At 38.2% G+C, this 13,651-nt stretch overlaps 1 protein-coding gene across 3 annotated transcripts in view; it reads right to left on the reverse strand.

Annotated features, from left to right (window-relative positions):
• Window positions 1-13,651, reverse strand: part of CLOCK (clock circadian regulator) — a 38,931-nt gene that overhangs the window by 12,612 nt on the left and 12,668 nt on the right. For all 3 annotated transcript variants that reach the window (XM_080385399.1, XM_080385400.1, XM_080385401.1), the window contains 10 exons: window positions 13,159-13,279; window positions 11,522-11,635; window positions 8,802-8,920; window positions 5,036-5,118; window positions 4,707-4,813; window positions 3,918-4,065; window positions 3,625-3,700; window positions 2,558-2,699; window positions 2,074-2,174; window positions 1,056-1,145 (listed from right to left, as the gene is read on the reverse strand). In XM_080385399.1, the coding sequence (XP_080241525.1) occupies window positions 1,056-1,145; window positions 2,074-2,174; window positions 2,558-2,699; window positions 3,625-3,700; window positions 3,918-4,065; window positions 4,707-4,813; window positions 5,036-5,118; window positions 8,802-8,920; window positions 11,522-11,635; window positions 13,159-13,279 (1,101 nt within the window). The remainder of the gene's footprint in view (window positions 1-1,055; window positions 1,146-2,073; window positions 2,175-2,557; window positions 2,700-3,624; window positions 3,701-3,917; window positions 4,066-4,706; window positions 4,814-5,035; window positions 5,119-8,801; window positions 8,921-11,521; window positions 11,636-13,158; window positions 13,280-13,651) is intronic.

Below are 13,651 nucleotides of genomic sequence, written 5' to 3' on the forward strand. Positions count from 1 at the left end.
CCATGTCCCTAAGCACCACATCTACACATCTTTCAAACACCCCCAGGGATGGTGACTCAACTACTTCCCTGGACAGCCTGTTCTGATGCTTGACAATCCTTTCAGTGAAGTTTTTCCTAATATCCAATATAAACCTCCCCTGGTGCAACTTGAGGCCATTTGCTCTTGTCCCATCACTTGTTACTTGGGAGAAGAGACCAACAACCACCTCAGTGCAACCCAGTTGTACAACCCACTCAGTACAACCAGGCAGTTGTAGAGAGCCATAATGTCTCCCCTCAGGCCTCCTCCTCTCCAGGCTGAACACCCCCAGTTCCCTCAGCTGCTCCTCATAGGACTTGTGCTCCAGACCCTTCACCAGCTCCGTTGCCCTTCTCTGGACACGCTCCAGCACCTCAGTGTCTGTCTTGTCATAAGGGCCCCAAAACCGAACACAGTGTTCGAGGTGCGGCCTCACCAGCGCTGAGCACAGGGGGACGATCACTGCCCTTGTCCTGCTGGCCACACCATTTGTGGTACAAGCCAGGATGCTGTTGGCCTTCTTGGCCACCTGGGCACACGGCTGGCTCATGTTCAGCTGGCTGTCAGCCAGCACCCCCAGGGCCTTTTCCTCCAGGCAGCTTTCGAGTCATTCTTCCCCAAGCCTGTAGTGCTGCACGGGGTTGGTGTGACCGAAGAGCAGGTCCCGGCACTGAACCTTGTTGAACCTCATACACTGGCCTTGGCCCATCGGTCCAGCCTGTCCTGATCCCTCTGCAGAGCCCTCCTGCCCTCCAGCAGATCAACACTCGGTGCACTTGATCCCCTCATCCAGATCATTGATACAGATGTTAAACAGAGCTGGCCCCAGTACTGAGCCCTGGGGAACACCACTTGTGACCGGCCACCAGCTGGATTTAACTCTATTCACCATCAGTCTCTGGGCTCAGCCATCCAGCACATTTTTTACCTGGAAAAGGACACCTGTCCAAGTCATTAGCAGCCAGTTTCTCTGAAAGAATGCTGTTCTCCATAAGCACAAGACTTAATAAACAATAAACCAACTTAAACCATACCTGGGACATGCCCGACTGGAGCTGTAAAGTTGCAGGCTGAGACATCGCTGGCTGTGCTACTGGTTGTCCAAGAGACTGGGAGCTTAAAGACTAGGATTTAAAAAATTGTTCCATAACTGGAAGAGAATGAACTTCATACTTGACATGAAATATTTCTTTACATTAAGTGTCAATTCTGAAACAGCATCATCTGAACATATGATAAAACCAAGTAAATGTTTCCTGAAATATCTTACCTCAAATATTAGAGAATTAAGAACATAAGAGTAATTGATTATATACATTATATATATATATATATATGTAATTTTTCCACTGCTGTAACTATATGAAAACAATAGGTATAAAACAGGAAAATCAGAAATTACAGCTGGTTTAGAAGTATTATTTATAGTAAAGGAAAAGCCTTTTTAACAAGTTTGGAAGTTGACACCTTTGATTTATTCTTAAACTAATATTTTTTTAAAATACATTTTGTAATAACGTACTATTTCTGAAACGAATGTATTAGTTCGCTTGGAACATGGGCACCAAGTACATGAAACATGACATTTTCTCCTGTAACTAAGATTTCAGAAACTATATGGAAGTATTCACTAATATTCTTAGAGCCCTGAGTTTATATGAATTCTCTATAGGGACACAGACAGCATCATGTTGGCAATTGTATAGATATATAGATGTATGTAATTGCTTATATACATATCTATCTATCTATCTTCAAAATGCAGAATCACAGAAAGAAGTTCTGTGTGAGTGGTAAGATTCATACAAAATCTTGCAAACTTTAACGTCAAAAAAACCTTCTATGCTTAATTATTGTATTTCCATAAAATGTAGTATAATGAAGTTGCATATTGATGATACAGTTCTGATAATCATGTATTCCAAGTGAAACTGTTAAAAGTCTAAATTATGTGTTTTCAGAAGAAATGGAACAAAGACTATATGGATTTAATAACACCTTTTAAAGGTGAATTACACTCATTAAATACAAAATTTTTCTCTGATGAGTTACCTGGCTACTCAGAGATGATCTTCTTTGTGCAGTCTTTTCATGACCCGGTAAGCTTTGCCTTGGAGGAGTGCTAGTGTCCACCGTCATTTTAGTTGGTGTTGCTGACAATGTTCAGAGTTACAACAGAAAGATACATATTAATAGTAATCTCAATTCTGCAATGCAATAATCAAATCACAGGAAACTTTGCATTAATAAAAAAAAGCTTAAGGCTTGGACTCTTTTTTTACCCTGACTATCCAACAATAATGGAATCTGATGGACTGAAATGGAGTGTTCTAGGGTCTGCTATTGAACTTTTAGAAGTCACTACACAACCTCTGAAAATCTGAGAGTCAGCAGATCTCTGAACCATCAAAAAGGACTTTTTCATTTGCACACTCTTCATAAAATGATGAATAACTGCTAGTTGTGCATTTGATTGAAGTAAGCAGAGAAAGCCTTCACTAGGAAGGCAATTATAATTTCAACAGTTGGTGCTTACATGAATGATCTGATACAGCAGTATGTGAAGATTTTCTTGAACTCCTGGAGGAAGCAGAAGGTGTGGGGCTGGTATCAAATCTTTCCAGTGCTTCTTTGAGACTCACTGTGTTTATGTGATTGTCAGACCCAGAGTCCTGACTCTGAAGAGACACATACAAACAATAATTATCTGATTCAGCACACAAAGTACATTTCTGTTAGCAAACACCTAAGAATATGCTGTGTCTAATCAACCCACTTACACAGGTGACTGTGCAGAAGTAGCGGCCTGTTTGATACCTGTAAGCTTAGTTTCCATTTGTGGCTTTTATCGTTAGAAAAGAAACCAAACCAAAGCCATGTAAGCTTAGAAACCAAAATGCATGGAGACACACACCATAAACTGACTACTGAGCTGACCTCCTTCTTGAGCAACTCAGTTCAGTCTGAACACCAGTGTAATAAGTCAACTGCTTATTCTTTTGAAAAAGGATGAGTTAATTCCATTAGAAGGAGCACTGACAGATGAAACTTGCTGAACTGCCAAGGGAGAACATTTCTGAACTGCCAGGGGAAAATGTGACAAAGCATCTGCATAAACTGGCTTATCTATGACTCACTGGGCTTCCAAGGATATTAAGTCAAAACGAATTTTGTATACTTCTAAGAAGTGGGACAGTCAGACAATGCAACAGCTCCTGCTTTCCTCTTGTGAATTCCTTTAAGCCATCTTTGTGAGTTGACCTTGGTATTTCAGATTATAGGTGCTTCCAGTAAGGAAGAACATTTATTAATGAATCAAACTCTGCAGGAATTAGATCTTAATAAGGACTGCTGGGTACTGCCATGCTGTAACTACATGCACATGAAGCCCTGAAAAGAGGAGAGTGAGTGTTCAGGGCAGAACATAGTTAACAAACACCCTTCCTAGACTGCTTTGATCATTTTGAATAGTCATATTATTTAGAGATCAAAATAATTACTTTATCTATAACAGGACAAAACACTTCTTGCGGCTATGTATTTGCTTACACATTATTTTTAGTATGAGAGAATAAGTAAAATAAAATTCTATCAGCCACTCACTTTATCTGCTGTAATCTCTGGAAGAGACTCCTCAATACCAAGTTCTCGTCGTCTTTCTGCTCTAACTTCCGCATAACTAGAAGACAAACCAAAAATTGACTATTATCTTGAATGATTTAAAAAACATACCTCAAAAACCAAACTCCTCAGAGCTACCTTGCTTACAAAGTATCTCAGGAAGTGTTTCAATGATTCTTTAAACTGCTATGATTCCTCTACCTCCAAAAAGACTAACAATAGAGCTCCCATGACATGAGAATCTCTCTAATACAGATTTTTAAAAAATAACTTACCTTACAACAGTGTGCGTACAGACAATAAACTCTGGCCTGGAATTCCACTGGTGATACGTGATATAGTAATGTGTTTGCAGCCAAATCCATTGTTGTCCCTTTGTAAGGAATCTGTAGTAACATGACTTCCCTTTCCCATATTGCATTACTATAGAAGTAAAGAATAAAGTTTACTGTCTTTCCAGGCTGTAAATATTGCAATTGCATAATAAACATTATTTCCCAGCTTCATATGGTCCCAAACCATGTCTAAATCCAGTATTATGACAATGATAAAGAACAGATTTTAAACTGTAGATTCCTACAAAAAAAAAGTTACACTGCATTTTTCAGAGAACTGCAGAATTCAAACTTCCGTTTTTGTGGGAGTTTTTAAGATATTCTGAAAAATTTACGTGCAAAAAACTTAAATACAGCTTTATAAAGAAAAACATAGCTAAACAGAAAGCTTATTCTATTAAATGTTCAAACAACTTTTGCATGTATTAAACATCACAGAGCCTTTTAAATGCTAATGGAAGAACTGAAGAAGTATTTGTCATAGTGCTGTGCACTCCAATTTACCACCATGAAAACTCCAAATAATAAGATAAAGTTAAATGTTTTTGTAGTTCTGTTATCAAAAGAAAAAAGATGAAGATCAGCAGTGCAATAATGTCAAACAGGAGTAAAGATGCTTCACTCAAATATATCACAAAATTTCTCTATGACAGTTGTACAATTTAACAAACTTTACACCAAACATCTATAAAACAAACTTGTTTGTTTTAGCAACTTAGTCGTACTCACAATGTTCGTGACATTTTGCCAGATTATCTAGATCATCCACGTGATAGTAATCATAGCCTGATGTTCCCAAAACTTCAAATGGAAGATAACCTATTATTGGAGGTGCCCTAATTAATACAAAAATTAATGTCATTTTATTTTCACACAAAAAAGCCAAACAAAATTATTTCATTATTTAAGTTTTCTTGATTACAGCATGTGCTCTGAAAAAAAATAAAAATTAACCCAACACAAGCTATGAGTAGTTAATGCTGATTAGCGAACTCTAAATACTATAGCCACCACTGTGATTCAGCTACTATTACTGCTATACATAGAAGGAATTGCACCTGTGATCCAAGAATAGGAACTTCCATTCTAAGCTATGTCTAGATGTGAACTCTTCATTGGGTTCTTCAACAGTGCACATTTCCTAAAAAGAAAAAAAAAAACACACAAAAACCAACACTCTCTCAAAACTGCTCTATTCTAATTCATAAACTCTTTTGAAATTCAGACTTGCCTAAAGTTAGTAGGTAAGTCTACAACAGTTATAATATTATTTTTAGACAGCTTCATTGGTTTTGCTTGTTTAGATGCATAGTATGAGGTAGAATCTAATCTCAGCTGTGCGAGGCTGACATTAAGTTGATTTAAATGGAACCACCCTGGCATGAGATGAAACTCAAACTCAGTATCTACAACCACAGCAGTACAAGCAGAAATCCATAGTTCCTGCACTTAAGCTTTTAACTTCTAACAAGCAAAAGATGACATGAAACACTCCCACCAGACACTCTGAATACAATTTATGCTTATAATGTGTAAAACCCAAAATTAGCAAGATGGTCATGTTATTTTGAGTTTAGGAATATGATTCTACCTTTTTGTAAATACAGAGTAATCTGAATCACTTTGGCTTGAAGGCACAGACATACTACAAAGAACACCCTATTCTTATGTTTAGAACTTGTGAAAAGTACAAGAATGATTGCATCTCCACTATTACAACAAATCCTCAAGATATTCTGTACATCGTTTTAAATGTATTCTGCTCAGACACGTGCAATCAGTGCATGTCAGTCAATTTCGATTATCCCCTTCCAGACAGGTAAAGATGCCCCAAGTACTGTGCCTGATGCTGAGAGCCAAGTACCCCAAGGCAATCAGTTCTTTTGCAAACTCCTCTAGTACTGCCTTACAAAAAGAAAGATGGATGATAGAATGCATGCATGCATGCATACACCCATCAAAGAATTATAATAAAATTAGAGATCAGTAAATCCTTCTTTTTTGAACACCTGCACACTGTGTCATACTTGCAGGAACTTGCAACGGTATTCCCATTGCCAGGAACACAGTAGAATCTATTGATGATCAGATACCACAACAGTTTCCTGAAGACCACACTATGGAAGCTGCTGCTGCACTGACATAATATTCATGACAGATGTGGACAGACAAGCACCCTGCTGCCCTGTAAACATCTGTAACTAAAATAGTCCTACAGAAAAATACAGCAGACTAAGTGTTGTTCCTACAAAGAGACCACCTTCCTTTACATTCTTCCACATTACAACACAGAGAGTTTAAGTGCATATTTTGCAGTTCTTTAAATAGATATTTCTAAGTTTTCTTTCTATGAAAGAAAAAATTGAACATACCTAGGCAATATTTTTTCCTCACCTTCATCATGTAAAATCTAAAGGCAGTGACTAGAAAGTGAGTTATATGATGAAGGTAATGAAGAAAATCATCCTGCGCACAAATTTATGATTCTTGGTGTGACTTCCAGTTCGTAAGACTTAACCTTCAAAACTGAAACTACCCCTAAACCCTAAAGTTCATCTACTTTCCTAAGATTCAGAACAAAAGTAAAAATAACGTAAGTGCAGGGAGTAAAATCACAGTAAAAACATGATTGTTAAAGAGGAGCTGGCAGCAGGTTAGCATCTGATTACTCAATACATTTGTATTAATGACTTGCAGATATTCCACTGTAAAATACTCCTGGGCAGAAGCTATCTTGTTCAACAAGGCATCTAGAAAAGAAAGGACTTTAATTTATAACAAAAACTATTCTGGTAGAATCATTTTGGCTGGATTAAGCCTACCTTCTTGATAGGATTCAACCATCTATCAGCCAAAATGCAAGACAAATTTTTAAAGAATGTGTAGAGCCAAATCCCTTCACTGAGGAAACAAAATCTGTGGCGTAATTTGTCACAAAAGTGGTGGGGTCATATGCAGAAAACAAAAATGTGAACTTTCTGAGATTATTCTCAATAATACTATGGCCTTCTGCAAAAGCACTGTATATCCTTGAGAAATTACATTCTAGGTTAAAAAAAATCCAGAACCGTATACCATCTGAAATAAAGACAAAAAGTGGCAGATGAGCAGGCAGGTTCTACCTTAAATAAGGCAATCCAGTACTAAAATGCGCATCTCATTACTGTCTGCACCACACATTTAGTAGTAAAGTTACTGAGATGGTGAAGTTCCTGAAGTTACACTTATTTGCTGTAGTCTATTCAATGCTAGCCTCAATAATAACAGAAGGTATCCAAAGAGTATAAGCAAGTAATTTTCAGATTAAAAGTCTTCACTCTCACGTTGGTCTTCTTCACAAGAAGATTCCCCAGATGAACAGCACTAACTGAAACCCTTGAGAGGATCTTAACACCTCTGTAACATGAAAGCTTCCTTAGGCAGTAGGGGCTCAGAAGTTCAGGTAGAGGAATGAAACTTTGGCCATATAATCTGTAATGCTTTTACCCTCAGGAGACTGACAGACCTGAAAAGATCATAAACAGATGTTCCTCAACTTCCAAATGTCCTGTTCCAGAAGTAGGAAAACCAGTTTTACTATAGCATATTCCTGTCAGACTAAAAGACAAAAATATTTGGAAATAATGCCCGGTTGGTCTTTATTCCCCCAAGCATTTCATGCAGCAAAATGTACACATGTAACATCTCTACAGACTGTAGGTATAACAGGAAGAACATTATTTAGACCCACATGGGAAGAAAAGTGTCAGATGAAAGATTTCCATGGCTTCAGGAAAAAATAGACAACAAACTTTCTCTGGCATGCAGCTTGGAGAGATCCAGTTCCTATTCAGCCTGCCAGAATTGAAGAAGTTTGATTTCTCCACAGGCTCCCTACTATGCTGTCAAAGTGCAAAGTATATAGATCACATCTTCAGAGGCTACCACCACCGATCTTCAGCTTAAGACACCAGTGCATTCAACTTATGGGCAGAAAATTTAAATGGTCAAAGGGTTCTGCATGGCAGACAGCAGCTTACCGATGTGCCATATATACATTTCATGGCATTTTTTACAACTGAATTGCAAGAACAAGCGTTAGATAGTAGACTATCTTGCACCTTGATTCATATATTTGTATAAAACATATAATCTGAGTCACAATCACGGACTATCCTGTACTGTATCTTGAGTATTTGACTGATTTTGGTGAGGAACAGGATTATACTTAGTAAACTACTAACTTCATCCACAATCAATTCTAAACTTGGAAAGATACCTTCACTGCATAGTTGCAGTTAAGCAAAATGTTCTTTTTAAACAACCAAGTTACTGAATAACAGCACTGAAACAAAACAAAAAGAGTTCTGTTACCTCAAAACCAACTCTCTGTTACTGACAAGTAACGCAAGCTTTCATTAAGCCCTACCAGATCTGCTTCTGTGTCAAGGTACAGCGAGACCATCAGCATAACATTCACATCCAAATTTCAACTGAAATATTAATTTCTCCATGTAATCTCACTGCTATCTTTGTTTATGTTAAACTTGCTAATTTATATTCCTATGGACTTCTAAATTTATTTCTTGCATATTACTATTTTATGTGATTATTTAGAAATTGTATTCACCATAACTTCATTTGATGCTGTGCATAACATTTAGCCTTTTGCACAATGTTTAACCTATCTATGTGTGAAGAAAAAAAAACACTTTCAGTTTCATGTAATAAAATCCTTTATGGTTTTCATTAATAATATTTGAAATGTGCGCATTCTCTCTGAAGCTTTCCTGTTCAGAGTCCATGTAAAAATGATACAAAAGTGGTTTCATTTGTGCATAATACCTTGATAAATTGAGGTGTAGCTAATCTAACTGTGGCTACAAAGCAAACTTTGTCTTCGTATGAAGGTCGGTGAGATCGCTGAATAGTTCCTTCAAAACCATTGTGCGCTGAGTTGGGAACTGAGGGAAGATAGAGGAGAGGAGGTCAACACACTACAATATAAGCGTGGAGGAATACGGCAATAAGATCACAAGACAAATGGCCAAATATTTATCTAATGCGCTTTGTTTATAACAACATGCATTAAGAAAAATGCTACATATACACAAATACGCACAGGAATAGTAGTTGTAGAGTAGTAATGGGTACACAACCATCAGGTAACTTTCTCAAGGAATGAAAATTACAGTTAATATGATATTACCTGACAGAGCACTTCTAAGAAAATAATAGCAATTCTAATCCTTCTTGGTAACTACTGAAAATGACTGGAATATACTTGCTTCAAAAATATCTTGTAAAACTTTTCTTTTTATCAGGTTTTGCTAACTTTTTCTTTTAGATTTTGAGGTAACTATTTTTTTCTAGGCTTCCATCACATTCAAATGACACAAGCTGAAGACATACTAAGTAACAACTATCAAAGGCATAATTATGTAATACGTATGTGAACAAATCAGGACACTGAGCTGAGAACAAACAGATTCCATGTACCGAATCACAGAGGTGGATGGAATCACAAGGGGGCAAAGGATGGACTAGACCTCAAAACAGATTAACCTTACCTTTCATTTCCAGCAGATACCAATTTAGTTTATCTTTACTAAGCTCTAGAGATGGTGACTGCAAACTGCTGTCAAGCCCTTCCAAGCCTAACTGGTTCAAGTTCAACTCCAGATGAGAACTTCTACTGAAGTTTCTTCATGCAATTTAAACTTACAGCTCCTTGCTCTTTCCATCAGAAAGAGAACAGGTAAATCCCTTCCTCTTTATCTTATCCCTTCTCCTTTGGTCTTCAGAATTTATCTTGCCTTGTAAGTTAAGATTTTTAAATTTCTGATTGCTTTCACTGCTCTACTCTGAACTCCCTTCAACTGCTTTACTTCCAACAAGTAAGTGTCAAAAACTGGATGAGGACATACAGGTGCTAAGAATTGCAGTGGGATTATTTCATATGGTTCAGACTATCCTTTAAAAGGGTCTTTTGGCATTTCACAGCTTGGTGGTTGGTCATGGTGATTTGGTCATGTTCAGTTTACATTCCCCAGTTAATTCCTTTTTCTAAAGGACTGGTATCTAGCTGACTGTAACCTTTTGTCCTGGTCATATAGTTTGTTATTCCTACATGGAGTAACTTGCATTTGATTACTTAGTCAATTTGTCTGCGTTTTTTCTCAAAAAATAATTTATTTTCTAAACTTGGGGCTGAATTCTTATCTTGTTTTTAGTGTTTTTGCATCATTTCATGACTGCAAACTATGTTAATGAAAATACTGTTTAAATCCAGACGTTCATTAAAACTCCATTTTGACAATGAACACTGGTAACCTTTCCAACCAGTTTCTGCAGCTACTCTCCAGCAATTTCAATTAACATGTGATCCCCTTACATTTTTGCAAGAACAGATTATGGTAACTGCCTAAAGCATATTAAAAAATCTGTCATTTATTTGTGCTTTGTCCTCTTATCCACAGTGTGTTACTCTTTGGCAGAGGTAACTGACTTGATTTGCTGCTATCTCTACCTGAAAAATCCACAATGGTTGCTATTCAGTTCCTTGCTGGCCTTCCTGAAGTTCACGTGTAGTTTAATTATTTGTTCTAGAGAATTTCCCAATATTGAAATGCAATTGATAGGTCTGCAGTTTCCCAAACCCTCCTCTTTCCAAGACTAGCACCATATTTGGCCTTTTCAGGCCTGTTTCTTGTCTTTCCTATAATATTACATACCTGTATTTGGCACTAAGACTCAACCTCTCCCCGTTTTGTGAGAAAAATACTGACACCACATAAAACCCCTACAGGTTTATTTACAAGATACTGGTTTTGATAACATTTTGGGGGTCGATCTTTATGAAGATATGCTACTGAGCACGTCGCACAAGCCGTTTGTCTGGCTGACCAAATGCCTCTCAAGTAAACAGGCTTCACAGGCCAGCCAAACAGATTGGAGACGTAGTACAGAGAAATAATACGAGTATATAACTAATAAAAATAACTTCAATGGAAGGGAGAAGGAACTCAGTGCAGAAAACTGTACTGGCCCATCCACTTATCTGAGTGGTAACTCCTGTTGGTGAAAGCACAGAATTGAAAGGGGGGGAAAACTACATTTTACTTCCCAGCTCACTGCATAATGAGAACTGCAGGTACTCAGTACCACTGATCTTCAAGTTACTTGGTCACCTGCTTAAGAGTAAGTATGGATTATGCTTCAATACATATGCTAAATCCAGGCTTTTTATTTTAAAGTCTTTGCTTAAATTTCTCTTACATTCTTGTAAAAATATTTTACAAGATACTAGTTTTCTTTAATTGAAAGCATTAACCATAATTACTACATTTCACATTCAAACACACAGACCTGCAACACCTGATAGGCAGCTTTGCAGCTTTTCTTTTTTTTCACTAAACCAATGAAGAAGTGATGTAACTCTGCTTCAAAATCTTCTTTTGAAAGACTGATTTTAGTTCATCATTAAGGTTTGCACAATGGTCCCAAGCCTGTTTAGTTCTGAAGCTGCCTAGATGTTCCACACTAACATAACTGAAATTACTTACCGTTATTCAAACACTTGAAATTTCCTATAAATTTTACGTATTCATACGTAGGTGGCTCTTTTGGATCTATTGTTCCTCGCAGCATATGGCAACAGAATTCTAGTTGATTTTTTGCTGAGAAAAGAATAAACAAATTAATAGGTTATACGCTTGATGAAATGCACAGACAACATGAAATGAAAAGCAGGAATAATTAAGCTGCACACTTATCGAGATACAGTAAGTGTTGCGATTACAACTGACTACAGCCTCTGCTTTTAACCACCGTGATATTAACTAACCTAAAGAAAAGAACTCCTTTAGAATTTGTGCATGAAGGGTCTGAATGGTAGTGACAGAAACCCCCGAAAAACTAGAGCTATTTTAAAGCAGCAGCTGCCCTGAACTTGTTTACTAAAGCATGCACTTCCAAAACTCATTAGGCTGCTATGTTTTTATTCTTGCCAACTGCTACAACTGTCTAAATAGAAGCTATATAAACAAGATGAAACTTTCTTATACATGGGAAAGTCACAGAGTGAAATGCAATGGAATGCTGAAAATTCTACTCTTCAGCAGGGGGGAAACAACAAAAAGCACTTCTGTTCTTCAAGGCTCACCCTTTTTCTGTTTAGAAGAAAAAGAACTGATCATGTTATCACACTGCAGATTATTTTTAATATAACTACTGTAATGGTTTTATCTGGATTAGAGTTAATTTTCTTCATAGCAGCTCATATGTTGCTGTGGTTTGGGTTTGTGACTAAACCAGCATTGATAACAGGGATGTTTTAGCTATTGCTGAGCAGTGCTTACCCAGTGCAAAGGCCTATTCTGCTTCGCACACTGCCCTGCCAGCGAGCAGGCTGGGGGTGCACAAGAAGCTGGGAGGGGACACGGCCAGGACAGTTGACCTAAGGCAGGGGTCCTCAAACTATGGCCCACGGGCCAGATACAGCCCCCCAGGGCCCTCAATCCGGCCCCTGGTATTTACAGACACCCCCCCCCCGCCCCCCCCGCCGGGGGTTGGGGGGGGAACCAAGCAGCCGCAGATGGCTGCCTGCCACTGCATCCGCACGCCGGCCCCCTGGTTAAAAAGCTTGAGGACCCCTGGCCTAAGGGATATCCCATACCATATATGACACTGTGCTCAGCAATAAAAGTTGGGGAAAGGAGGAGGAAGCGGGGAGAAAAGGAGGAGGAAGCGGGGAGAAAAGGAGGAGGAAGCGGGGAGAAAAGGAGGAGGAAGCGGGGAGAAAAGGAGGAGGAAGCGGGGAGAAAAGGAGGAGGAAGCGGGGAGAAAAGGAGGAGGAAGCGGGGAGAAAAGGAGGAGGAATCGGGGAGAAAAGGAGGAGGAAGCGGGGAGACATTTCTGCTTACAGCATTTGTCTTCCCAAGTAACCATTACACACGATGGAGTCCTGCCTTCCTGGAAATGGCTAAACACCTGCCTGCTGATAGGAAGTAGCAAATTAATTACTTATTTCACTTTGCTTGCGTACATGGCTTTTGTTTTACCTGTTAAGCCATCTTTATCTCAACCCACAAGTTCTGTCACTTTTACCCTTCTGACTGTTTCCCCATCCCACTAGGGAGAGCGAGTGAGTGGCTGTGGGGTCTGAGCTGCCTACACAGGTTAAACTGCAGTAACTACTTACATTTTAAGTATTCTGGTGTCAATGAACCACTTTCCAGCAGATGAGAAGACAGTATTTTATAAATTTCTGAATGTTCCCCCTCTGGGATAAAATTAAATACACTCTGATCCACAAGATCAGACTGAAAGAAAAAGATTTCATAAGCATTAAACTAGTGCAAGATGTATAATGTCACAAAGCCTACTATTTAAATGCAAAACAATTCCACAATTCAGAAGAACATTACTGACTCAACAAAGCCACCTGCTGGAATACACATGAATATTCTGCATGAAAAAAATCTCACTTTTATGTCTTAATTTTGGCACTGCAAAACCTTTAATGAAAAACACTAAATGAAAAGCAGATAAAAATACATATTGAAGTACAATGGAGTCTTGTATTAACTTCCCTGGGATGCAAAAATTCCATGTAAAGAAGCATTTTAATTAGAAATTATAGGGAGTTGTTCTAGGGCACTGTAACCTGTCAGTGGCATCCTCTACACTGAAAT

The sequence above is a fragment of the Falco punctatus genome (assembly GCF_963210335.1).
Source record: "Falco punctatus genome assembly, chromosome: 1".
Lineage (NCBI taxonomy): Eukaryota > Metazoa > Chordata > Aves > Falconiformes > Falconidae > Falco > Falco punctatus.